The sequence below is a fragment of the Tinamus guttatus genome, unplaced genomic scaffold (assembly GCF_059628265.1).
Source record: "Tinamus guttatus ecotype Peru unplaced genomic scaffold, ASM5962826v1 Tinamus_guttatus_pri_ptg000030l, whole genome shotgun sequence".
NCBI classification, from domain to species: Eukaryota; Metazoa; Chordata; class Aves; order Tinamiformes; family Tinamidae; genus Tinamus; species Tinamus guttatus.
In genome coordinates this window covers 3,402,044-3,427,042 of record NW_028288564.1, presented here as the reverse complement: position 1 = coordinate 3,427,042, position 24,999 = coordinate 3,402,044, and the positions used below count along the sequence as shown (strand labels likewise).

General features: G+C 47.1%; 2 protein-coding genes across 2 annotated transcripts in view; one reads left to right on the top strand and one right to left on the bottom strand.

The window, feature by feature from the left end:
- The first annotated feature begins 271 nt into the window (after window positions 1-271).
- Window positions 272-17,427, top strand: LAMP1 (lysosome associated membrane protein 1). The gene is made up of 9 exons (XM_088530339.1): window positions 272-389; window positions 7,880-7,995; window positions 9,261-9,474; window positions 9,581-9,742; window positions 12,945-13,159; window positions 14,357-14,479; window positions 15,372-15,441; window positions 15,586-15,756; window positions 16,421-17,427. The coding sequence occupies exons 1-9, from the start codon at window positions 338-340 to the stop codon at window positions 16,558-16,560; spliced, it is 1,263 nt and encodes a 420-aa protein (XP_088386465.1). The 5' UTR covers window positions 272-337; the 3' UTR covers window positions 16,561-17,427.
- Window positions 17,428-19,274: 1,847 nt separating this feature from the next.
- GRTP1 (growth hormone regulated TBC protein 1) overlaps window positions 19,275-24,999 on the bottom strand; it is a 31,659-nt gene continuing 25,934 nt past the window's right edge. Inside the window, exons 6-8 of the mRNA XM_088530424.1 lie at window positions 20,976-21,148; window positions 20,669-20,854; window positions 19,275-19,771 (exon numbers count right to left, since the gene is read on the bottom strand). Of these exons, the coding sequence (XP_088386550.1) occupies window positions 19,682-19,771; window positions 20,669-20,854; window positions 20,976-21,148 (449 nt within the window). The 3' untranslated portion in view covers window positions 19,275-19,681. The remainder of the gene's footprint in view (window positions 19,772-20,668; window positions 20,855-20,975; window positions 21,149-24,999) is intronic.

Here is a 24,999-nt window from a genome sequence, read left to right as displayed (position 1 = left end):
AGTGCGCACACAGGTGTTTATACAGGGCCGTGTTTATACAGGCGCTCCGTACGTGTGCGCGAACCGAGCGGCCGTTGGGCGCCATAACGACCCCCTCCCCGCAGCCCCCGCCGCTGTCGCGAGACTTCCCCGCACCGCCCCCTCCCCCCCCCACCGCCGGGGTCTCCGCTCTGCTCCGCGGGCGGGTCACGTGCGAGCGCCCGGGCGGGGCCGTGACGTCAGAGGTCACATGACCAGCCGGGCCGCCGCCGCTGCCGCCCCCCGCCGCCGCTGCCGCCGTCTCTGCGCTCCCGCCTCGCCCCCCGGGCCCGGTCCCGGCCCCGCTCCTGGCCCCGCCATGGCCCGGGTGCAGCGCGCGCGGGGGCTGCTCGCCGTCGCCGCCATCATCGGTAAGGGGTGGGGGGCGGCCTGCGGCAGCACGGAGCGGGGTGGGTGCGTCGTGCCGGTCACCGGACACCCGCGGCGGCCGTTGGGGCGGTTGAGCGGGGTGGGGGAGGAGGCGACGCGCAAGCCCCGGTTTGTTAATAATAATTACTCTTGCTGTTTATGTCTGCGCGGTGCTCCGCGGGCCCCGAGCCGCCGCTTGGGCCGCTGCGCAGCGCGGGGGCCGCAAGGCCCTTCCCGGAGCAGCCGCGGCCGCTCGGGGTGTCGGGCCCGGGGGCTCTGCGGTCTCCGGGCGGCTCTGCATTGCACGGGGCGCTCAGCAGCTCCCGTGGGTCGGCGCCTCCCGCTGGCAGGAGCTGCAGGCGCGGAGGGGGCTCCCTGTGCGGCCTCTGTATCGAACAGACTCCAGACCAGGGCTGCCCGGGTGTGCTCCGAGCCGCCCGCGGCTGCAAACTGGTGCCGTGGGTGGCACTGGGGGGCTGTGGGGGGTGTTCTGCTTACCCAGCAGCTGCAAACGTGTCCCCGTGCGTTCAGCTTTGTCAGCTCCCAGCCTCTGAAGTGGATGGCTTCTCATACCAGCTCGATCATTTTATTACAAAACTAACTGTATTTCCTAACCATCAGGGCCTTCTACCTGTGTTTTTAACCGAATATTTCTGCATAATGGTAGCTTGTGATTTTATATCATGTAGTGCAGGCAGGTGCTGTGTCCGTGGCGCATGGAGAGCCTCTGCCCATGTGTGACAGCGTGGGGTGCATGAGAGAGGAAGGCCTTAACCCAGGCTGAACTTGTTGGGCGTCTGTAGCTCCTTTGCCCTTCAGCTGCAGCCCTTCGGGCATCCCCGTGAGCACGGATGAGGGTAACTCAGAGATCGCAGGAGGCTTGAGGATTAGCATGGGGAGCTCATATGTGAAGCATTCCTTGGCCAAGGCCTGGATTTGGGACCAGTCAGACATCTATCTGACCTTTTTTTTTTTTTTTTTTAAATAGGTAGCTCACCACACCCTACTTTGTGTTTCAGTTTCTCACATTGGGCAGCAAGCTCTGGAGCTGAATATTTTGTGTGTCAGCACTAAGTATTTGCTGCTGAATTTCCTCACAAATATAAAATGCTCCTATGAAATGAGCAAACCTTTTAGGCAATACAGTGTACAGCGGGAATATGGGGACGAGGAGAATGGGAGCTGAAATGCTTTTCTCTTGGATTTAGCTACTGCTTTTGAAATATGGAAGAAGATCACACTCATCTGCCAGTAAGGCCTGGAAGAGTCAGTTGCATCGCGTGCCAAACCCAGCAGAGGTGCTTGTGCTCTTTGGGTGTGATACAGCAGCATGTAGCTTTTCCCTACTAAAATACAAACGCTTCAAAGAAAACATCTCCAAAAATTCAGAGTCCAGAGTCAAGCATGGGTTCAATATCGCTAAGTAAATGAAGTGTCTGAGACCTGGGAAAGGAAAATGAGTTTGGGAAGGTAGCACGATGCCGTTTCAGCACTGTTGACTCATAATCCACGTGTTTCCGTTGCACAACTCTGGTCTAAAGGGGACTTTTAAGCCGAGCCAGTAGTTGCATTGGATGCACTGATTAGAACTGCCCTGATAACAAGCACAAATGGGTCTTTAAAACAGTAACTTGCGGGGATAGTGAGGGGAAGCTTGGATAATAATTTCCAGACAGTGAGTAATTTTTGCTTTTTTTAATATTGGGGTTGCTAGTTATGTAGAACTGCCTGAGACTTAGTATAAGGCAATTTTCATAAATATACAATTGCTTGTACATTGTGTGACACTTGAAATACTCTTTTATCAAGTGCTGCTTTCTGCTGCCCGCAGTATTGGTTATGCCTCATAGTTTCTTTGGGTGTATCGAAACTAAGGTAGAAAACTTGAGACTGTGTGAAGCCTGTCATCCTGTGATAGGCTAGTCAGCTTTGACTTTTGCAGCTTTTTTAGACTTTTAAAGTAGCTTGTTTCTCGCAGAGTAAGAACTCTTTTAGGTGTCCTGACCTGCTGCTTTTGACATAGTTCCATGGTTCCTGTCTGGACTGATTTAGAAATTTCATTTTTGACAGAACATGTTTCTAGATTATTCTGTGGGGAATAGGGCAATTCCTAATCAGTCGTAGGTGGTAGATTGATGAATTTACTCTAGGATTGAGGTGGGAAACCCTGCTGAAAGGACAGGATGGGTATTTTATTGAGAAGTTGACTACTGTAGCCTCAGTTAAGCCGTCTGTATTTCTTAAAGGAAAGTATTTTTCTAGTACTGCAAAGGCACCTTCCCACTGCTTGTTTCAGTTCAACTGCAGCAGCTTAACCTTTCTCCTCTTGGGTCACACATGATTATTTGGAAATTCTTTGAGAAAGATTAGTGCCATCATTGATTTCTTGGTATTTTTTTCTGTTAAGCTTGACAGTAGACCCATTTGCTCTTTGAATACTTTATTGTCTTCTTTCTAAATGGCATGCCTAATATTATAGAAAATATTTTAAAATTGGCAAGTCATGCTTTCATGCCCTTTTTGACCGACTTGAAGACAAACTGCTGTTCCTTTCACACTAAGGGTGACTTTCGTAGCGTTCCATGTCACTTGACAGCGCTACTGGCTGTCATCACTGTAATTGCCCGTGTGAGAGCACTAGTGACAGCCCAACTGCCAGCAGCCTTGAGCGGTGCCTCAACCGCGCGCCGGGGCGCCGCTGCAGGGGCAAGTGCAAAGGGAACCTGTGGGGCTCTGGAAACGGGTCGCACGATGGTGATTCAGAGCTGGGCACGGACTCGTGTTGTCAGCTGCTGCGGACCTACCCCGGACTCCCTTCCTCTGCATGGAAAACCATAGAGAAGTTTTGATGAGGTTGGACTCGATGCCATTGTGCAAATACCTGGCCAAGCCCCAGGAGCAGAACTGAGTGGCCCTTCCTTTCTGATGCTTTCCTACCCTTATGAACGTTTTTATATAGTCAGGAGCCACTCATGCTGTCAGCTTGAACTGCAAAACATTTTTTTCTAAGTGAACTATGCAAGTGGTTCACCCCATGAACTTAAATCAGCAGCATGAAAAATGGAATCTGAGACCGGCTGCATGAATTGGTACCTGCTGCTTGGCCAGGATGCTTTTGCCAGGGTTGGCCCTGGAGCCTGATGCAGAGACACAGCGCCTGCATATTCAGCACAGCTGGTTCTTTTCCTCCTTCCTGAAGTGCCCTTGCTCATCTCTGAGTAAAGCTGCCTGCCCCTTTTCCCACTCCACTCGTGTTCAAGATGTCTGACAGAAGTCGAAACCAGTCCAGCTTCTTCATGTGCTTTTCAGATATTCTTCTCTCTCCAGTTTCCTGACTCCACTGATGACAGGTAAAACACTTGCAATTTTATGAAGATTATCTTGCCTCAAGTGGTTCATACGTAAAGGCTTTAAAGAGATTTCTTTTTTTCTCTCCTAAAAGCAGAGGTGTTAGTAAGTAGGAAGTACCATTTTTTAAAAGAAAAAGAAATATTTATATATACTTTTTTTCTGCACTATCAAGGTAGTGCAGATCCTGAATCCTAAGCAAGTGAAAGAGCTTGTACCAGGGATATCTCTGGAAGTGGTACTTATGTTAGAGGAGAAGTGATTAGAGTACAGGGAAGAGCCCTCAGTGGGCTCTTCTTTCCCATCTCTGGCATAAATCTTTAGAGCCTAACACATTTATTTACAAAAAAGGCAGTGAGATGACAGGGTTCACTGGAACCACTGAGAAGAGTAAATTACTGGAGATATTGTTTCACATGTACTGTGAAAAAATATACCTTATTTAGATGAGAATAAGCCTTTATTATTATTATTATTACCTCTATGGATCAATGCCACATAGATAGCAGTGTTCACTCTGTACACACTAAGAAGTGCCAAAACACGTTAGCAGAGGTGCAGGGCAGTAGTAAAATACTGGCTCCATTAGTATAGATACAGAATGGATGTGTGATGGAGTCTGCTAACAAGTGTTCCTTAGCTTCAGGCCACTGAACAGAAATGATGGGCTAGCTGCATGCTTTTCCTCTTAGCATTATAGTTGTTCTCCGTGTACATGCAAATAGTCCAGTCCATAACATACCCATATCACTTAAACTACTTATGAGGTGAACTTTGTGCCCAGATAGACTCATATGGTCTGCTGTGACCCAAAGGTAGGTATGCTTGACTAATAGAATTTAAGTAATAAACAGTTTGAAGCCTGCCATGTCTCTGAGGTTGAGAAGTGAGACATCCTGGCATGCTGAAAACCATATTCAAAAGGCTCAGGGCTCAGGCCTGCATCATTTGTTGTGCTAGAGTGTTCTGCTAGCATTGTGGTTTTCAGCTTAAATGTAATACCGTGTGGCAAATCAGTTTAAGACAAGTTGTTATGTGACAAATATCATCTTTTTTTGTGACATGGTTATTTTATTTCAGAGGCTATTAAGTTTTTGGTATAAATATGTTAAATAATGAAGCATATTAGATTTAATTGGAGTAACTTACCTAACTGCTCCTCAAGCAGTTCCACCTACATTCTTTTTTGCATGACAAGATAATTTAATAAATGAACTTTAAAATGAGAGGTTCTTATTATCTTTTTCTTTATTATGACTATATTTTATATTGAAGATCATATGTAAAAGTAGCCTTTTAGAGGAATCTGCTGGAGTACAAGGAAACACCTGGGCTCAGTGAGGTTTTTGTGATGCTAGAATACTTTGATGAATACTAGCCATCCATGACAGCAGAATGAATCAAACTCAAGATCTCAAACTTACTTTTTGCATTTGGGAAGTCCAGCAACTGTTCAGCTCCGTGAGTCAGAAGCACTGCTGTGGAGCACATAGTGGTGCCACAGGAGCCAGCAGCTTATTAGCAAGAGTGTTTAAAGCACAAGGCTGGGGGCTGGAAGTGTCAGAAAGACAAGCGACATTCTCAACCTGTGGTATTTACTAATGATGCAGCGTGATAAAATTGAGCATTATTTATGTAACTTAGGAATATTTCTAGAGCAGGTTGATTCAGAAGTTTGCTTTTCTGGATTCCTGACGTTTGACTGCCAGCTCTTGGTGCTTGAGGGATGTCCATGATTCACGTGTTGAGCAGGGGTCGACACCAAAGCTGCTTTTCCAAACTCAATATCTGCTTTCCTGCCAAGCCCAGTGAGCTGTTCCTCTGCCTCAAGCTGGACAGGGTAAATAGTAAGGAGGGGAACTTCTTTCCTTTGGTGTTTTCATTTGCTGCTTAAGGTTCTTGCTCCCTTTTGTTTTCCGTGCTGTCTCGGTGGTTCCCGTGCGTGTTGAGCCCGGCCCTGGCCGCCCTCCTCGTGAGCGGCGCTGACTCACGGCCGAGCAGCCCTCTTGCCGCTCCGTGAGGGCAGCCCCACGTCTCGTGCTCAGCGCCGCCGTCTCATCGCCTCACGGTCACCACCAGCCCAGGCGCCGCTTCTAGCCCTTCCCAAGGGGAGGGGGTTGTTCCTCACTAACAAAACCTGGATTCACGTCATGGTAGTGTGGATTTAACATTACGTTAAGTCTCTTGTAGATTACTGTTTGTCTGGACACCTTATTCTTGTTTTACTTTCCAAGCGTAACTTGTCTGCTGTTCTTTCCCAGCATCTGTCTTCCATGTGGTACCCTTAGGTCTTCCTTTGTTTTTCCTCTTGAATAATCTAGAACGGACAGGCCTTGTGTGCGCTCAAGTCAGCACCCTTGTCTTCATGTGGTTTGTCTCTGCGTTTTTCTTCAAGGAAGTATAAGCAGCTCTGTTCTTGAGAAAACAAGCACTTAAGTGAAATGTAAATAAGTTCCAGATGTGAATTCAACTTGAAGAAAACACTGCAAATTGAGACTTCCGTATGGAAGAGCCTTGGTTATTTCTAGTACTGCACTGAACTACAGTGGATATAATTTTCTTTATGACTGTGTGCACTTTCATGAGTGGTATAAACCTGAAAACAATTTTGCTCTGGAATAATCATTTTTCTGTGCTATTTGTTTTTGTGTCTATCTTTGCTTTTGAGTCTAGACTCTTTAAACAAGTGGATAAAGTGTATGAAATTGTTGGCCACCTTTGGTACTGCAGGAGGATCTATTTCTCTTGTAGGGACAAAGTCCTACATGTGACTTGCCAGACAGAAAAGCAGTTCCCAGTGTGTTCCTATGGCCAAAGTGCCAAGTACCCAAGTCCTGCTCACAGAAGTCCTTTTTTTTTTTTTTTTCCTCAGATTTGCCATAATCCAGTTGTATGCACCGTGGTTTAGCAGAAAGTTTTAAATTTGAGACTTGCTTTTAAAAACCATTTTAGGGCAAAGTTAGGTGATAGGTAATCTCTCAGCTGGATCTGCCTGCTGTATCAGCAGCTGAATGGATTAGCTTGCTTGCCTCCTTAAAGCTTATTTGCTTGAGATAAACTGAGTTTTCTGTGAGGTTGTGAGGTGATTGCAGATGCAAGCTTGTGAAAGAGTTGCATAGAAATAGTGCAGGCTTTCAAGTGAGATTTGCTTGAGATGTGTGGTTTAAAAAAAAAAAAAAGCCATAATCAGAAAAAGAAAATGCCCTTAAAAGAGAGCGTTGTGGAGTGTCTGCAGACACGGGAGTAGCACCCGGCTGGCTGCACGCTCTCCCCGAAACGGGAGCACATGGAGCGCTGGGTCGCTGCGAGCTCCGCCGGCTGCTGCCGGGGGGCCCCGCGAGGACGCTGCGGTGCTCGGGGTGCCGGGGGCCCCGCGAGGACGCTGCGGTGCTCGGGGTGCTTGGTGGTGACAGGGGCCCCGCGAGGACGCTGCGGTGCTCGGGGTGCCGGGGTCCCCGCGAGGACGCTGCGGTGCTCGGGGTGCTTGGTGGTGACAGGGGCCCCGCGAGGACGCTGCGGTGCTCGGGGTGCCGGGGTCCCCGCGAGGACGCTGCGGTGCTCGGGGTGCTTGGTGGTGACAGGGGCCCCGCGAGGACGCTGCGGTGCTCGGGGTGCCGGGGTCCCCGCGAGGACGCTGCGGTGCTCGGGGTGCCGAGGGGCCCCGCGAGGACGCTGCGGTGCTCGGGGTGCTTGGTGGTGACAGGGACCCCGCGAGGACGCTGCGGTGCTCGGGCGGTCGGCGCTGCCGCAGGGCCTGTTCCTTGCTCAGGCGAGCCTGGAGTGACTGGGGAGAGGCAGTCTTGGCACCGGGAGGCCTCTGGGGCGGGCATGAGAGCGTCAAGGGGGAGGCCCGGGGAGGGGTCCTGAGCAGTCCTTACATCTTTTTGTTTGTTTGCGTTTCCTCTAATGAGCAAGAGTGCCAACAGTTTCCGTTTGGATGCTATCGTCTTTTAAACACTTCTAGGTGCTAAACTAGTTTGGTAGCGATGCTGAGGCTAGTACAGACTTTGCCAAGTTTCCAAATTCAACTGTGCAATTTGGGACATAGTCCCGAATTGTGGAGCTGTATGTACCTGTGTGTCTGCTGGGGATCCAAAATACAAGCTGGTGTGGCATGAACTTAACTACTTGCCTCTCTTTGCAGGCTTCCTACAGGCTGCTGCTTCGTTCGAAGTGAAAGATTCGAGCGGTAACGTCTGCCTCGTAGCTGATATGACAGTGGCCTTCTCAGTGGAGTACAACAGCAGTGAGCAAAGAGAGGTGAGGGGAGAGGCTCACTGCTGCCTCCAGCTTGGGCTTTAAAATGTGTTTTAAAGGTTATTGCAAGTGTGCAGCTGAAGCTTGGAACAAATATGTAGGCCTGAAAAACAGCTTCCCCAGACAATTCCTCCTTCTGGCTGAGTTGCTTCAATATTTCCTTTATTACTGATACTTCCTCTAATTAAAACAGGACTGACACTGCCTGGAGCGGTTCCAAATAATAAATACATGAAATATATGGTAATGCAGTCAGAAAAGTTCAGTTTTATTGACAACTAAAATATCTTTTATTGGGACTATAAAGAAAAAATGCTACCAGCCTCCCTTAGGTAAACTTGATCATTGCAATTACTTACGTGGGACTAAACCTAAATTTGAATGACTACTGGTAGGTAGCTTTTAAATTTGCCTGAAATCTGTGGCTTTGTTATGTGAGTCTCTGCCTGTTTCAGTGTCTGCAGACCTATGCATACAGGTTAGCAGCAAAAGTCAATATAACAGCAAATTCTATTAAGGAAAAAATAAAAAATCTTATTTCCATTTACTCTGGTTTTCAATTCAATATTTGTGGTATCTCTCCTCCTGAATGGGAATTTTGGATTATTTATACTCCATTGCAATTGTAAGTTTCAATATGAGATTAGAAGAGGAAAAATCCCTACTGCTTTGCTACTGGTACAGCTACTAGGTGGAATTTCTTTGATCTGGGAGCCACATGGCATAGTCCACATCCGTGCTGGTACTGCTATACAAGTTTGCATTCAAAGGAGGCTGCTTTGTGGCTTTGGCAGTTTCTTGCAAACTGTAACCACTGACTTTGCACTAAGCAGTTTGTTGTCAGGTGCTGAGTTACTGGTCGGCACGTAATGAACTGGGAGAATTGCAGCCAAGCCGCACAGGCCGAGCTGTGAGCTTCTGTAACGCCCGCTTGGTTGTGCTGCAAGAAACAAACAGTAAATCCTCCCGTTTTTCACCTCTACTCAAGAGTTTGCCCCATTTCATTTGTCTTGTACAGATGCCTCTAGCGCCACTTTAAGGGAGTGAGGTCTAAGCGGTGCTGCAGGCGTGTGCTGTTTTCTCCTCAAATATCACAGGGACTGAGATCCTTAGAAATCTGAGCGCCGGGGCCGTGCTATTTGCTGGGAGAGCGGATGCATGTTTATAAATAGACAGCTGAACGGGCTATGTGAGTGTTGGCTGTTTTATAGCAGTAAGGAACGGCCGTTGTGTTATCCCACTTACGCGTTTTGTTCTGTACCCCTCAGGTTGCACACTTTTTCCTTCCACAAAATGCCACATTGCTGCAACGAAGCACATGTGGTAAACAAAACACATCTCGAGCAATTCTGGCATTGGGTTTTGGAGCAGGACATTCATTAAGCCTGCTTTTCATGAAGAGTGCGAACCAGTACCAAGTTGAAGAGATACATTTCCACTACAATCTGTCAGATAAAACTTTATTCCATAATTCAACTGAAGGTAAAACAAAAACTTGCTATTCTTTCCAGTGTTACCCTTTCCAGATGCAGTACTGCTTTGTTTCTGTAAATGCTGTTGATCCTAATGCAGTGTAATTCTCTTGCAGAAAAAGTGGTGAAAGTATCACAGAAATCTGATATTCGGGCAGATATGGGCACAAAATACAGATGTGTCAACTCCAAGCACATAAATCTGAAGAATATGAACATCACTTTCAGCAATGTTACTTTAGAAGCATACATGACAAATGGCACTCTCAGTATAAACAGTAGGTATCTTGTAACGAAAAATGCATTTTGTAAGCCAGTATTGTTTTCAATGATACTTTATTTTTTAAGTCCTGACAAATGATACCTAGGTAGGTACAGACTGGATGGGAAGCTCTGATAGTTGTGTGGTGGCATCTGTTGAGGCTGCTAATGGATTTGGTTGAGGTTTTCTCTGTAGGGGTGTCAGCATGCTTGACTGGAAGATACTATTTCCATGGGTTTTGTGCAAGCACTAGGGTTCATTCTTTCCATTCACAAGTAAGAGTGTAGACATGTGCTGCAGTAGCTCAGCCAGGCAGGTGGCCTAAATCCTGGCTGGCAGAGGGTCTGATCCCTTAACAGCACACTCCTCCCGAAGCTGTTGTCACTAGTTCCTGCATTCTCTGGGGAAAGCTGGTGATGCAGTGGGGCATGGTGGAGGACTGGCTTGTAGGGAGTAGCTACATGCATCTTCGTGCAGGATGCTTTACAAAATCTGTAAGCAATTATCCTCTCTGTCAGCCTCAAGCACAAAATTTTTATCCTGAGAAAGCGTCTCGGGCTTTTTCTGCTGTAACATGAAGGTGACAGACTGTTCCCATGGGGTGTTCACCCTGATTGCTTTTAGGGCAGCCCTCTTCAGTTCATATGGCTTGCTCTTGCTTGCTCACCTGTGGAACATCAGGCTTAAAATTAAGGCAGAGAGAGCAGTTACTGGTATGAATAGAAAGTCTCCCCTCTTCTAAGAGAAATGAAGAACTTTACATTTTTAGCCTGGTAATCCTATTTGTGCTTCTGTTGAATTGAAATCAGTCCTGTGACTAATAGATCAGTGGAGGTGTGTGAGTTCATTGGGGGGGGAAAAAAAAAAAAGGCTTCTGCAAGGGTATCTCTCCTTTGCCCCATCTTTCCAAGAAACTCAGTAGTTACCTGAGGCATCGTAATCCTGAAGTGGATATTTTTATGTTTTTATGGTGCCTTGCACTACTGGCTCAGACATTGGTGTGAATTAATTTCTTGGTCAGTCTTTCCTATTCAGAGTACTAGGATGTGCAGAAGAAATGTAGACACCAAGTTGCCATTTAAAAAAGAAATCTAATTTTCTTTGCCTTTAAATGTTCCTCTTTAAGTCAATCTTCGTCCAGCTCCATTATCAGCAAGCTTTACTGCAAGCCTTGGTCTTGATACAGGTATCATTCATCAGAAAAAAATGTTTTTTAATTTCCAGAATTGTGATGGAATCTCCTTACTTTCTAGTAATCTTCCTTTCAACACCACTTATTAACCTGCTCTTGCATGGTTTTTCATTTTTTAAAAAAAGTATTGCATTATTTTGGAAGGGTGTTACTTCATTTTCCTTTGCATCAAAAGTTTATCAGCATTTGCCTAATTTTCTATTCCTACTTCCTTCATTCTCATCTAGAGTGGCTTAAGTTGCCAGGATCACTTCCTCACAGCTGCCTGTTTTTTTTTGTTTGTTTTTTCATTTGTTTGTTTTTTTCCTCCTTCATCCTATGGTATCACTATGTCTTGAAACTATTAAAACCCTACAAAAGGCACATGACTTCATATGATCCAGGGACAGGCCCTGCTTGGTCCAAGTTCAAGGTCTTTGTTTTGTTTTCATTTCCGCATCCCGACTGCCTTGCTTATTTTTTTTATATTAATGCTTTCCTTTTTTTTTATTGTTATCTTTTGTTTTGTTATCATCTTGGGACTGCAACCAGAGCTTTATTCCGATCAACTATGTATTTTTGTTACTATTATTATTTCTTACTACGTTTATTCAAGTCACTCAATAGTCTTTGCTTTATCCTTCTTGTGTCTTTATTCCTGACTGCAGCGTTCCCTCTAGAACAGTTCCTCCTTTCCACTCTTCTCTAGACCTTCCCTATCCTGTTGGCGGGGATTGATGAACTTTAGGTCTGGAAGCTTCTTCATTAGAAGCTCTCCCTCCCTGCCTCTTTCATCTCCTTTCTGCTTCTCCACCTTCCAGAAACAGAGCAGAAATAGGGAAGTGCTGCCCTGGAGTCTGTTCAGAAGGTGTGATTGGCCTGCCTTTAAATGAGTTCCATTTTCTCACTCTTAAGCTCAAGTTAAGTCACTGCTTGTGTGTGGAGGCTGTATTTCATGTATCTTCATATATGATATATCTAGCATCTGCAAGGAGCACATGATTTAAATTTGAGCAGTAGGATTCTTCCCACTGCTAAAATTGACACAAGTTATAGGGTTGCTGTCATTCCTGCCATCCTTATAAGGGCTCATAAGCTGTTATCCCTGAGGCAGGGCCGTGACCTTGGCTTGCAGCCTGTCTCGCTCCCACCCTGCTCTTTGCTGTGACCTTTGGTTTTGGCTTGGGCGCTCAGTGCCGTGTCGGGCTCCGGCACAAGCTGCCGTCCCGCAGCCAGGTGTTCCTGGCAAGCAAGCCAAGGCCCCCGTTCCTCCTCCCTCCTGCTGCCTTGGAAGCTGGTGCTGAACTGGATGAAGAGAGAAGGCAGTCTGGCTTGGATGGAGGCATCCCAACTTTTTACCTCGCACAGCGGGGAGGGAAGGTGGCTGCTGAGGGGGGCTGCAAAGGGAAAGTGTGCGAGACTCCCAGGGAAAGGCCATGTGGGAACGCCTGGCAGCAGGAACGTGAAAAACGCTGTGGAGGGTAGAGGAGCCCCAGCACTGCTGGGAGGGCTTGAGGTGTCTGGAGAGGGGGTTGTTAATTTGCCTTCAGGTATCACCAGAGTGATGAAGGAGGATCCCCACAAACTGCTAGTGCACTGGGTGGAAGGAAGGGGCCAGAGCAGCACATCTCCTTGGGGCTGCTTTTCATGCTGGCCCCAAATCTGGCCGTCTGCCTCTGGCACACATGTGCCCATGAAGGGTCCAGGCTCTCCTTGCTCTGGGCATCTGGCAGGAAGGCAGTGGCTCTGACCGCGTAGCGTGATTGTGCTCCTCCGCATTTCATAGAGGAGTAAAATGACAGTCAATGAATAAAAGCACATGTGGTGCAAGAGTTTGTGTAAAACAGCAGCTAAGATGTCACTTTCATGTTAGGTTTTAAAAGTTTCTTAAAAATACCCTTTGTAACAAGATCTTTCCTGTTGTAGTATCTTGTGTTAGGAGAAGCTATTTAAAATTGCATCCCCCTTCGCCTTCAGGATTAAAAAAAAGTGACTTTTTATGTAATTTCCTTCTGTTTGGTGACTGCCTGTATTCACTTCTCTGCAGAGACGGAGTGTGCTGAAGACATGGTCTCCACCACTGTGATGACCACAACCCCCCGGCACACGACGAGCCAGGTCCCAACAGCGACCGCAGCGCCGACCGCGTCGCCCCAGAGCCCCGCGGTTGGGAGGTACAACGTGACCGGTGCCAACGGGACCTGTGTGCTGGCCTCCATGGGGCTGCAGCTCAATGTCACCTACCTCAAAAAAGATGAAAAGGTACAATTATTTTTCTTCTTCAAAACCTTTGTATTCCTTCTTTGCATAGGACTTGCTAAATTATTACAGGCTGATTTCTACAAAATCCTGAATCTTCATAATGTTTATCCATGGTGCCGTGTTCAGATTTGCACTTGGATAAAGTCAGTGAATGCTCAGACACAGTTCTTTTGCCCTGCAAGTTGTCACTGAAGATTTTTCCATTCAGTAAGAGTACTAAACTTACCTGACAAATGCAGGAGGTGTATTTGACTATTCAAAAAGCAGTGAAACTATCAAAATGTGACTTGGGGCAATTCTGTATCAAGTGCCATCTAGTTGGGTTTTTAAATATTGCTTAGGTAAAGGAGCTTGTACTGAGAGATCTGATGAAAACGAAAATGTGGCCCCAGCACAGGTCATTTCCTTCCACTGCTGGTGCAAATAGGCGCTCAGTAGGAAGCTGAAAACATGTCCAAGCTCTCCCATGATACAGAGGGACCTGTGGTTCCAGCCTTTTTTCCTGTCCTGTGGCTTGACCTGAGGTCACAGCTGCAGGTGGATGCAGCTACGGCTGCTTTTCTGTAGCTCATGCAGAGCCCTCATTGACGCCTGCTGCTGTGAGCGTCTCGGGCGGTTGGAAGCGCTTAGTGTCGCGGTGCGGCGCCGCTGCGGGTGCACGAGGCCGTAACGGAGGCAGTTTGGGGCCAAACTCTTCTTGGGGGTGGCCACTGGCAGGACAAGGGGTAATGGGTATAAGTTGAAACACAGGAAGTTCCATCTTCATGCAAGGAAGAACTTCTTTCCTGTGAGGGTGACAGAGCCCTGGAACAGGCTGCCCAGAGAGGCTGTGGAGTCTCCTTCTCTGGAGATCTTCCAAACCCACCTGGATGCCACCCTGTGCCACGTGCTCTAGGTGACCCTGCTGGAGCAGGGAGGTTGGACTAGATGATCTCTAGAGGTCCCTTCCAACCTCAACCATTCTGTGATTCTGTGAAAGCTGGGCCCTCAGGGCTGAGGCCTGCTGCTTGCTGGCTACGATGGGGAATGTGCTATAGCCACCTCACTGTGTGAAGCTCCCTAGGCTGTTTCCTGCAGTGTCACACTGCAGTGCTGCTGGAACAGCCCATTTCCAACCCAGAGACCAGTGAGGAGGGAGGTCTGGGAGCAGTGGCCTGTGCTGGTGGGACAGTCGTAACCAATTCCCTTCTCTCGTAGATGGGGTTAGATTTGCTGAATTTTGTACCACACAATACAACTTCTTCTGGGACGTGCAACAACACTTTTGCCTCGTTGACTTTGACTTTTGAGAAAACGAGACTTATCTTTTACTTTGCGCTGGTAAGAATCTCTAGACAAAGCATGCAGGGTCTGTGGTGCTTTGAATGGGGACAAGCTAATTGGGGCAAGTCCAAGAGTAAGAGATTTAGCTACAGGAAGAGGGAATAATTTCTTTGCTTTAATACTGGGATTTCAGGGTTTTAATGTATGGGTAACTGGGAGGAAGGAAAATCCATGTATCTTCACACGCGTTGTCTGCGATGGGAATTTCTGATGAGTTAAAGGAAATGACTTACAGGATTGCATTGCTCACTCCTCAAGGCTTTTTATGCAGGCTTTATGTTTTCTGTGAGCGGATCTGCTGTAGCAGAAGTATAGCCCATGCCACAGGCATCTCATCTCATGGTGGAACTGAGGCAATGGATTTAAATTCTCTTTAATGTTCTGTATGCAGCATTAAGGGCCGTGAGTTTGTCTCATGGTCTCCTCCCGTGGTTGGGATCCCAGTTTCCGAGCGCCCTGTGCTAGTGCTGCACTAGCAGCTTTGTACTGTTCAGGACTGAATCCAAGGAGCTCCCTGCTGCTTTTAATGCATGCTGGATCAAGTGTCATCCCCTTCATCTGTCACTATTGGTGACTTTCTGCGTCTCTAACACTGTGCTCCGGCAGCACAGGTGAGGGCAGGCACCATCCTCATCGCCTGAGAGCGACTTCAGCGAGGGGGTCTGATAGCAGCAGTCCCCCCTCGTCCCCTGCCTGTAACCTCCTCTAGAGCAGAGAGAAGCTTCTGTCTCTAAAGGGGACGAGGCTGCTCTGTGGGGTGCTGGCATTTCAATTAAAGACTGTGCTTCGAAAACCCTTCTGTAACTGCATGCAGAATTGAGCCCTCATCTTAGCAGCTTACGTTGTACATCAGTGGGTTAAATGACAACTACTGGTCTGTCTTTTAAAGAATTCAAGTGCTGAAAAGTTCTTCCTGCAAGGTGTGAATGTGAGCACGATTCTGCCTTCTGAAGCAAAAGGTAAGGAATCATCAGCATCTGACTTTAGAAGGTTATTTTTATAAATATTGCCTGCATTAAAGGGGATGAGTGGTCTTAAAATTAAAGCCCTGTGAGCTTGCACCTGTTCTCCAAGGTTCTGTAATAAGACTCTCTTTTGCCCAGTTCCAAAGTTTGAAGCGTTCAACAACAGCATGAGCGAGCTGAGAGCTTCAGTGGGGAACTCCTACAAGTGCAGCGCGGAGGAGAACCTCTGGGTCTCGGACAAAGCCTTTCTCAACGTATTCAATGTTCAGATACAAGTTTTCAAGATCGATGGAGACAAATTTGGAGCAGGTAAGAGGTCTATCTTTGTGAAATCTATCAAAGATTTGCAACTCACGCTTTGATATTAACACAAAATATTTCAATCACAATTTCATTTAATTCTACAAAGTCAGCTCTTAAGTGCTGTGCTCCACCTCTGCATGCCCTGTTACAGGTGGTGCAGGAGTTCATAACACATCTGAGCTGAAGCTACTAAAGAAATATGAAAAAGCTTGGAAATGAGGAGCACTTCCTAGTCCAGAGAAGAGTTAAAGATGAGCATTAACTTTTCCTGCCAGTTTTTCCTGTGCACTTATATCGAGGGGGCAAAGATGTGGGAAACTTCCAGCTGCTTTAGTCTGCACTGACCTTTGTGGCTGCGGTCAAAGCCAGCAGGATGAAGGGAGGGAGGTGCTGGGAGCACAAACCACAGCTCTGTGCGTAACAGCACTAACAGCACGTGAAGGAAACAATTATAAATCCCTACATTGTGCATGCAACAAATAATACTGGAAAGATTTGATCCGGAAGGATCAAACTCCATTTCCTTTCTGTTTCTGGCAAAGCCAAGCTAGACGTTAAACTCAGACCTGTTTTATCTATGTGCTTAGAGTGGAAACCTGAGCTCAAGGATATGCCTGTCTGCTGGTGGACTAATGCCTAATGTATACTTTTTTTCCCTCTCTCTTTTCAGTGGAAGAATGCCAACTGGATGAAAATAACATGCTGATCCCAATAATAGTTGGTGCAGCCCTTGCTGGCCTTGTTCTCATTGTCTTGATTGCTTACTTGATTGGCAGGAAGAGGAGCCACGCTGGATATCAAACAATTTAATGACTTGCACTCAAATCCAGTGTAGATAAAAAGCAATTGCAAGAAGCAGAGAAAACAAAAAGAGTAACATTTTCCCTGAGCTAAGATTGTTTTAAGGAAACACCTTTTCTTGCAAATTGCTTCTTCTCAAAGTCTGCTTTATTAAATGTGAAATCATCTTGCAGCATTTAACTATGCACAAAAATTACTGAAAATTCTGGTATTTAATTTTGCTAACTAGTTTAAATATTTACCCACTTAGAAACAAGCTAAAAGTTTTTAAGGGTGCTTTTTCAGAATTGGCGTAAGGTGATGTCAACTAAAGATTCCAGACAGGGATGTTGCTAATACACATTGACTCAACTACAAAACTCTTAACAAAGGGAAAAATAGCATTCTTGGTACTGCTGCCATCCAGTGAGGAATTTAATTATACTGATAATGTATTTAAAGACACTTAGTAACAACTGACAACATCGAAATCTGAAATCTCAACTCCACCTTTTCTCTTAGGTGTGTATTTTTTACTAAGCTTTAAACACGATGCCTGGCATATGCAGGGTGTGAACAGCGCAATACTCAAACCTTATAGGAACTCTTGATGATTGGACAACTCCCTTGTTTGATATTTTTGATGCTCTGCCAGCTTGTTAGGAGCTGGTACTTTTTTAAATGGGTGTTATTTTTATTTACTTTTTTTTTGTAAAGTGATTTCAGTCTCTTCTGTTGGAAGGTCCAGAGAGATCCTGTTACTGCACACGTGTACAATATAGATTTCAATCTGCTGATTCTCTTGCTTCAAACTTGGCTGGGGGTTGTACACTTTAAGGATCAGTTCTTATGTATGCATTGCCTGTAACAATGCTAATAAAGACACTTTTTTTTTTTCTGTATGTCTTAATATGTCTGATCATTTTTTTAAAAGATCTGACTTTGGTAAGTGCTCATGTTCTGTCTTGAGTCTCTTTCTGTCTTGACTCTCTTTCTGAAGCTTCTCGCAGTCCTTGGTTTGGGATTATGTTAAACTAACGTTTCACTCTTCTTTCAGGACAGCACAAGCGTGAGGCCAACCTGTGTGTGTCCCCTCAAAACGGGGGCTCATTGCTGTTATTCTTTGGGGAGGGAATGTTTGTGTTTGTACTTTCTGTCTGTAAAAGGTAAAGCTGCTTCTCCACGTCAGTGACTTGAAATCCTGCTCTAGCTAACATGAAATTGCAGCTTGCTGAGAACGGGCAGGATGTTAGTGTGTCCCGTTGAGGGTCACCTTCCGAAAGCCCCACGCTGCTCTGAAGGGCTGTGCTGGTGGCACCGCGTGTCCAGCCTGCTGCAGGGATGCACCTTGCACCGCGCGCCCTGCCCCAATGCCAGCAGGAGCAGGAGGGCGCAGGCAGGGCCCGGTGCAGGGGCCACTGCTGCTTTTCCAGCAGTCAGAGCCCAATGGGCTGCTCTGAGGCTGGAGCACTGGGGCCCATCTGCCCCAGTACGTCAAGGCAGAGGGAGCTGCACGTTTTATGGTGATGCAGAAAGTACCTGTGCCCCGCAGGGCTGTGCTTCTGGTGTGGCAGCAGGTGCTCATGTCTTGGAAATAAAGTACTTGAGGAAAAAGTGCTGTTAGTGAATGTAAAGGATGGCATAGCCCAGTACTGTATTGATGAGGACCTAGTATTACTTTAAAAGCAGTTTTCACCATTGCTTAGGGTAAGAAGGAGAAAGCCTGCAGTAACTCTGCACCCCTGCACGATGTGATGGCCTAGGGCTTAGCTGCACATCACCTTTCAATCCCATCTCCTTCCTGAACACCAGGATGTACAGCTCTAGAAACGCTGGCCATGGGCTTAGGCCCTTGCAGGGTGCAGTTTGCCACTCCAAAGTCCCACGTGGTGAGCTGTACCTGGGAAATACTGCTGTTCTCCATACACCTTGGGCCACATGCAAGTTATTAATCAGTTGTCTTTACTAGGAAGAAAGCAGGCTCAGAGCACCTGGGAAAAAATCCAGCCCGCTGCCTATGGAATGAAATAATCTGCTGCCGCTAGCGGTAAGCTGCCTTGGAGGAGGAAGGAGAAGGGCTGGGGTGGAACCTATAAAGGAGAGGGTGGTAAAGGCCAGGCTTTGTCGGTGTTTGTTCCAGTGCGGGAGCCTGCCCAGGCCGAGCGCTGCCCTCACAGGGCCCCTGCCCTGCAGGAGGCTGCGGCCACGAGAGGGCACGAGAGGGCCGGGCCGGGGCTGGCGCAGGGGCTGCCCGGGGAGGCTGCAGGTACCGGGGCAGCAGCGAGAGCGCAGCCTCCGCACAGCAGCGTGAACCCGAAATGTGTCCTCTGAGCAGTGCCTACTTCCCACAGCCCTCAGAGCAAGGTAAGAAACACTGCTTACAGAGTTTGGGTCGAGTAACTTCTTTCTTACAAGCTACTGAGCTGGAAAAGCTTGAACAACCATAAAAATAGGAGGTGTAATCAGTGAGAAGGGGTTGCTGTGCTTTTCTGCACCTTTACCTGAAGCCACTGCAAGCTGTGTAGAGTTACCAAGGTGCTCGTTATATTTAGTGCTAGTTAACTGCTGCCTTGACCTGACTGCTCCAGAGTGATGGAGCTCCCTCCGCACAGCAGTAGTGGGGGAAAAGGAAAATGCTTTTACTCCAGCAAGCAGTGACAGTCAAATCAAGAGACAGGTACTCTAGTTCACCGTGGTCAAGGATCAGGACCAGGTAATTCCCTTTCACCCCCGCAAGAAACAGGTTTTGACAAATTAAATTATTTATTTTGTACAAATGATATAGGCAGCACAGTTAATACAGTAGGAAGGATATGTAATTCCATACACCTGTTTTCTCTAGCATTACAGAATGCCCTGAAGAGACAAGGGCAGTGACTATTTTTAGGAGGAGTATCCTGACACCAATCACATTCTACTTGGAAAACAATTTTTAATTAAAAAAAATACACAAAATAAATCACCAGTTTCCAGTAGTTCCAGTTACCAAGTCTGACGTACAGAACAAAGTTAACAACACTTACTCAAAAGGCAGGAAAAAATTGGTCAAGTGTCAGTTAACTCACGGAAAGCTTAAAGTGTGCTTTTAGTCAGTGCAAATAGAGGAATGTGTCAATTTGTCCTTTCTGACCAGCTGGTTGAGCCGGGTGGGTTATCCCTGAGAAAGCAGCCTCTCGCCGCAGGTCTCCCGGAGTTTGGTGATTGTCGCCATGGACAAGCTGCCCGGCTCCGTGAATATTTTCTGAGGAAGAGGAGAGGCGTTAGGTAAAACCCTGGCTTCGACAAGAGGTCAAACCGTTCTCCAGGGAGCCCCCAGCTCTGGTCGCTGCACGGAGAAGTGGCCCCTGCCGTTCCCCTCCTGCCCGGCTCACGGGGCAGCGCTGCGAAGGCCAGGGAAGGCAGCAGCTCCCAGCCTGGCCCCCCTTACCTTACACAGCAGGCACTCTGCAAAAGCTGCTTTGAACCCCAAGGGTTCAGGTAAACTCATTTCACAGGCCAGATTTGCTAAAATCAGCTGCTGTTAAATGTAAGTAACTAAGCAGCAGGGGCAAAGTAGAAAGGGAAAAAAATATATATTATGCAAGGACAGGCAGTGGTACCCGCCTCTGAATGGGTTTTCTCAGGGCACTTACTATTTCTTTCGAGTGGAGGCAAGAACTGTCTGTTACCTTTCTGTTCCATGACTAAACCTAATACTTCACATTTTGTTATGGTGAATATCTATCAGTGCAAGTTTAAAACCCATTTTGTGTTTAGTCTACCCTGATGTGTTACAATTCACCTGAAAAGGATGTAGGAGCATAACCCATAGTTTACTGAAAGTATTCACTGAAGTTATTTTCTTGTCAAACATCCTACTCGAACTAGTAAAAAGGGCAGGAGGATTTCCCCCACCCCCACCGCCTGCCCCATAACAGATAATATGACTGGATTGCTATAGATAGAGTTAGATAATAATCCTTTAAAATAACTATTAAAAAAAAGAGTTAGAGTTTCTCAGTTTCTGTAATAAGAAAGATTTTTCATCCTTTCAGTGATTCTAGCGGTTATGTTTCTCAAAACTGTACTCATAATTTTGATGGAGCAAGGCATTTCTGTCTTGTTTTTAATTCATGATTAAAAGCTGTGGAGATATTACCTGCATGAAACTGTGACACTCCGTTACAAACGTCCCTTTGGTGATCTCCTTAAATTTATCACAAATGTCGGGGAAATTCGTGGCTTCCAAAATAAAAGCTTGGTGTTGCTTAATTAAGGTTAAGGCCACGCGAAAGATAATCTTTGACCCCTCATAGAATAAACAATCCCATATTCGAAGCACGGTCTGCAAGAAAAGAGAGAATGCAGATGACAGCTTCTTGACTTGCAGTTGATAACTATTGGTATTAAAGGGTTATAAATTAGTGATCGCACGTGTGCATTAAAATGACTTTATCATCCGTTACCTCTACAGGAAGAATGTCGATGAACAAGCAGATGAACCAGCGCGACACCACCAGGGTCCACATGACTCCGTGTCTCTCCATCAGCTCGGCCACCGCCGGCACTTTCATTTTCACAAGTTCTCCGAGAACCTCCTGATCAGTCTTCAGGCCTGTCATTGCCGGGCTGTAATAATCTTGCGAGAAGAACCCAAAAATGAAATAAACATGCATGATTTTCCACAAAATTGAGAAAGTCCTGGATGCCGGAACAGATAAAGAAGTCATTTGAAGCAGATGAATCCCAAGCACAGTTGAAGTAAATTAATCTAGAAAAACTCTGATCGAGGCTGATGCCTCGACACAAAATATTACATAATTCATGACTACCCAACTACCTTTCTCTTAGTAGTTCTTTCCTCCTTCCTTACTTAATCAAGGTAGCTTTAAAGATAAAATTATGACCATCTTGAAGAGTTCAGGGCCCTCATACCCCTCGGAATTTATCTGAGAGACACTCACAGAAATCGGACCTTCGCCTGCCCCAATGCACACTCCTGCCCTGCTCTGTTAGGAATCATATGAAGAGAAGGGAGCACACCAAGACGGTTGCTCCGGAGCCTGTGCCCATCATGGGCAGCACCTTCCTTACCAAGGTGCAGGCTGGACACGGAGCAGCTCAGTTTAACACACAGGCAGTTCTGGGCACAATGCTTATGGGAGGATAAAAAAAAAAAAAGAGATTACTGTGGTGTGTACAGAGTCCCAGCGCTCCAGGAGGAGACAAGAATTACTTGGTGGATTAGGGAATGCAGGGCTTGACATCCACAGAAACATTTAAGCTGCAGTTGAGGTCTCCAGTCCTGGCAAGCCAGTCGTGGGGGGTTGTTAGTGCTGTGCCAGCAAGACCCAGATGAGTAACATGATTTACTGAAAGAAATAACTGGTAACACCAGCACCTTTCCATGTCTACCCCTCCTCTGACCCTGGAAAGCTGCAATTCCGGTTTCTCTGAGCTGGTCTCTGCCAAGGTTCCCAGACACACAGCACAGACACATGAAGGTAAAGGAAGCACAAACAGCAGTGTCCTCTTTTCCGAAATAATTTAAAAGCCTCTCAGTGTCACAAGTGTCTCCGGAAGTGTCCAAATTATGCATAACATGCGTTTACATAACATTTTGATCCTTACAGTGAGGTCAGCAGAGCAGCTCACTACTTGACTGGTTTTACAGAGCAGACTGCGACCCGTTTGGCCGTTTGCTCTGTATTCCTCCCATTCACACCACAGACGGTCTTCAGTTTTCAGGGCCTTCAGAGCCTGCCAGTCAGCTTTTAGGAGTCCAGCTTTCTGCTTGGCCCCCTTCGTATTCTTTGCAGAGAAGGTGCCCGGGCCCCCTCCCAGCTTCTGCAGCAGCGTGGACTAAAACTGCCTTCGAGCTTGTTGCCCCACAGAAAGGAGAGGGGCGTCAGCCATTTGTGTGGGGCAACAGCGGTTCCCAGAGAAGCAGAGCGGGAGCGCGGCCTGCAGCCCCCAGGGCTGCACAGCACGAACACGCACGACCTTCTGCCAACGCCAGTGACCGGCAGCAGTTTTATCCCGGGATACCAGGGACGGTCTCGCAATGGAGACCAGCTGCGTTAAGCAATCGGCATCTGAGTCATTTTTAATACATGATTTTATACATGTGTTATACAGATACTGTACTTACAGACATGCATACAGTTACGTACAGTGTATATATACACACACATTTTTATATATTTACATATGAATTCAAAAATACGTAATGACTCCTCAGCTGAGGAAAGCAGCACCTCTGGAGCCGGCCCTGCAGGACGCCGCATTCGTGCACAAGTACCCACCTGTATCTTAAAAACCACCGTGATCCGGGTTGGGCCCGGGGAACGCAGGGCCCTGGTGCCCGGGCCCCGACCCAGGCGCTGGGCGGAGGCGCCTCCCGCTCCGGGGGAGCTGGGACACAGCGGGAGCCCCCCCGGCACGCAGCTCCTGCTCCGGCCTCCTGGCCCGGCCCGGTCTCGGCGGCGGCACCGATCCCATCCCGCAGCTCCCCGCGCGCCTGGTGCTGCCCGGCCCGCGGCCCCGCGGCCCCTCGGCCCTGCTCCGCTCTGCGAGCCGGGGCCGGCCCGGCAGCTGCTGCTGAAGCCCCCTTGGCAAAACGTGCCCAGTTCTGACCCTTGTCCCTTCACAAGCCCTTCACTGTGCGCTTTATTTCATCAGCCTTCTGTAACGGGCTCAGAACTCCCCTCCAACGTCAAAATATCCCTGTTTATAAACTGCTCTGCACAAGCTCCACCTGCTAGCTCCACCACAAAGCTATTTCTACTCTGATGAGCCTCTTACATTACGATCCTGCCACATTTTAATTTCATGTTACAAAGTATTTTGATGGTAGGTATGTGAAGTGTCTGCCAAACTTGCATTACCTAGGTGCAATTCCCCCATTCACTGCTTTGCCCTCTCACTACCCCACTAAAACACGGAGCAGTTAATGACCCAGCGGGGCCTCGAGTCAGTCTCTCCTCCCAACTTGTCACGATACTCCATTGAAAAAGTCACAAGCTACGAAGCAAACCAGGCTATTTGGATTGTGGAGCTCTCGATCTGGGTGCGCTGACTGCAGGATTCAAACGCCAATGCAGACAACATGCACAGACCCCAGCATCCTCTCACGGAGCTGGAAACCTGGCCTAGTTCAGGAACTGGGAAAAGGTGTTTTCTTTTTAAATACATTTCAGTGTCTCCCTGTCACAGGACACCTCTGATCTGACCAGTGATGCATCCAGGGCTGAGATGTGGCTGCTTGCGCTCCAGGGCGTAATGAGATTTGCAGGGAATAAAGCTAAAGACTTTAAGGGCTGCATGACCTTGTTCTCACTTACAAATAGATTAAGAGGTTCCAAAAATAAAGACTTTAAGAAGCTGTACTCTTATGGCCCTAAATTACCTTACAAGTCAGAGCTGCAGAAGTTAAAGAACCCTTCAAGTCTGTTGTGCATATGCCAGGATTAAATATAAATACTCCTACAAGCAGTTGGATGAATTCTCAGTATTACAGAAACGCAGACAGGACCTTGGCTCTGCAGCATCTCCCAGCATTTCTGACTATTATTTTAAGAACCTGTAAAACCCTATCTGGGACAAACCGAGTGACAGATCTCCCAAGTCTGATGTATTTAAGCAAACCGAAAAACTGAAAAGGGGCTGCATTACCTTTTCTCACAGGCAGAGGTTATTTAAAGCATTTCGTTCACAACAACGCTTTTGTAAGGCTCATGACACCTAAGGGAGAACACAGGGTGTGAGGAGGCTGCATTAGCTATAAAGTGACCTCCAAAGTGCAATGTGCAAACGCTGCGTCCTCCCCACGGACCGCGCACAGCCGGGAGACACGAGGGAAGTGAGGAGCTGAGCACAAAACTCGCACTGTGGCTAACTTCCTAAGGTAGAGTCCCCATCTTTAACTTTGCTGTTGTTTTCTCTCCTCCCCAGAAAAAAAATGGCAAAAATCTACGTTTACATCATCACGCACTGCTCGAAACTGTCTCCTTGCTGTGGGTTCATGCTGCTTTCTGAAGGTAGACTCTACTGGAACCCAGAACAACAACAATAAATATATATTATACATATATATGTAAATATATATGAGAAACAGAGCAGGACTGGATGCTGAAAAGTCAAAGCAAGGGCTGCCAGCACCTGAAACTGGCTGGGTTCATGAACAGCAATGGGTTCCACGTTTTATGTCCATACAGAAACAGATCCCACCACATACTTCTGTGGAAAAAACCCTGTGTAGAATCCTTCACCATAAAAACTTATCTGTTCGCATGTTACTGAACAAGCATTTATTTTTTAAAATAACCTTGGCAGCACAAAGCTTTCCTTTCCACAGAGATATACTATCACTAAGTGCAGTTACGAATGTCACGCAACGAGCCTGGCACGAGTTTCATCATGTTGGCTGCATCAGGTGCCAAGCCGGCTTCTGAGCGCGGTGCCTTTGCACCTGCAGACAGCCCATACCCA

Coding starts and splice junctions, on each gene's coding strand:
- LAMP1 (XM_088530339.1), top strand. CDS start 338: ATGGCCCGGGTGCAGCGCGCGCGGGGGCTGCTCGCCGTCGCCGCCATC. Junction 7,996..9,260: donor ACAGCAGTGAGCAAAGAGAG/GTGAGGGGAGAG, acceptor TGTACCCCTCAG/GTTGCACACTTTTTCCTTCC. Junction 15,442..15,585: donor TCTGCCTTCTGAAGCAAAAG/GTAAGGAATCAT, acceptor TCTTTTGCCCAG/TTCCAAAGTTTGAAGCGTTC.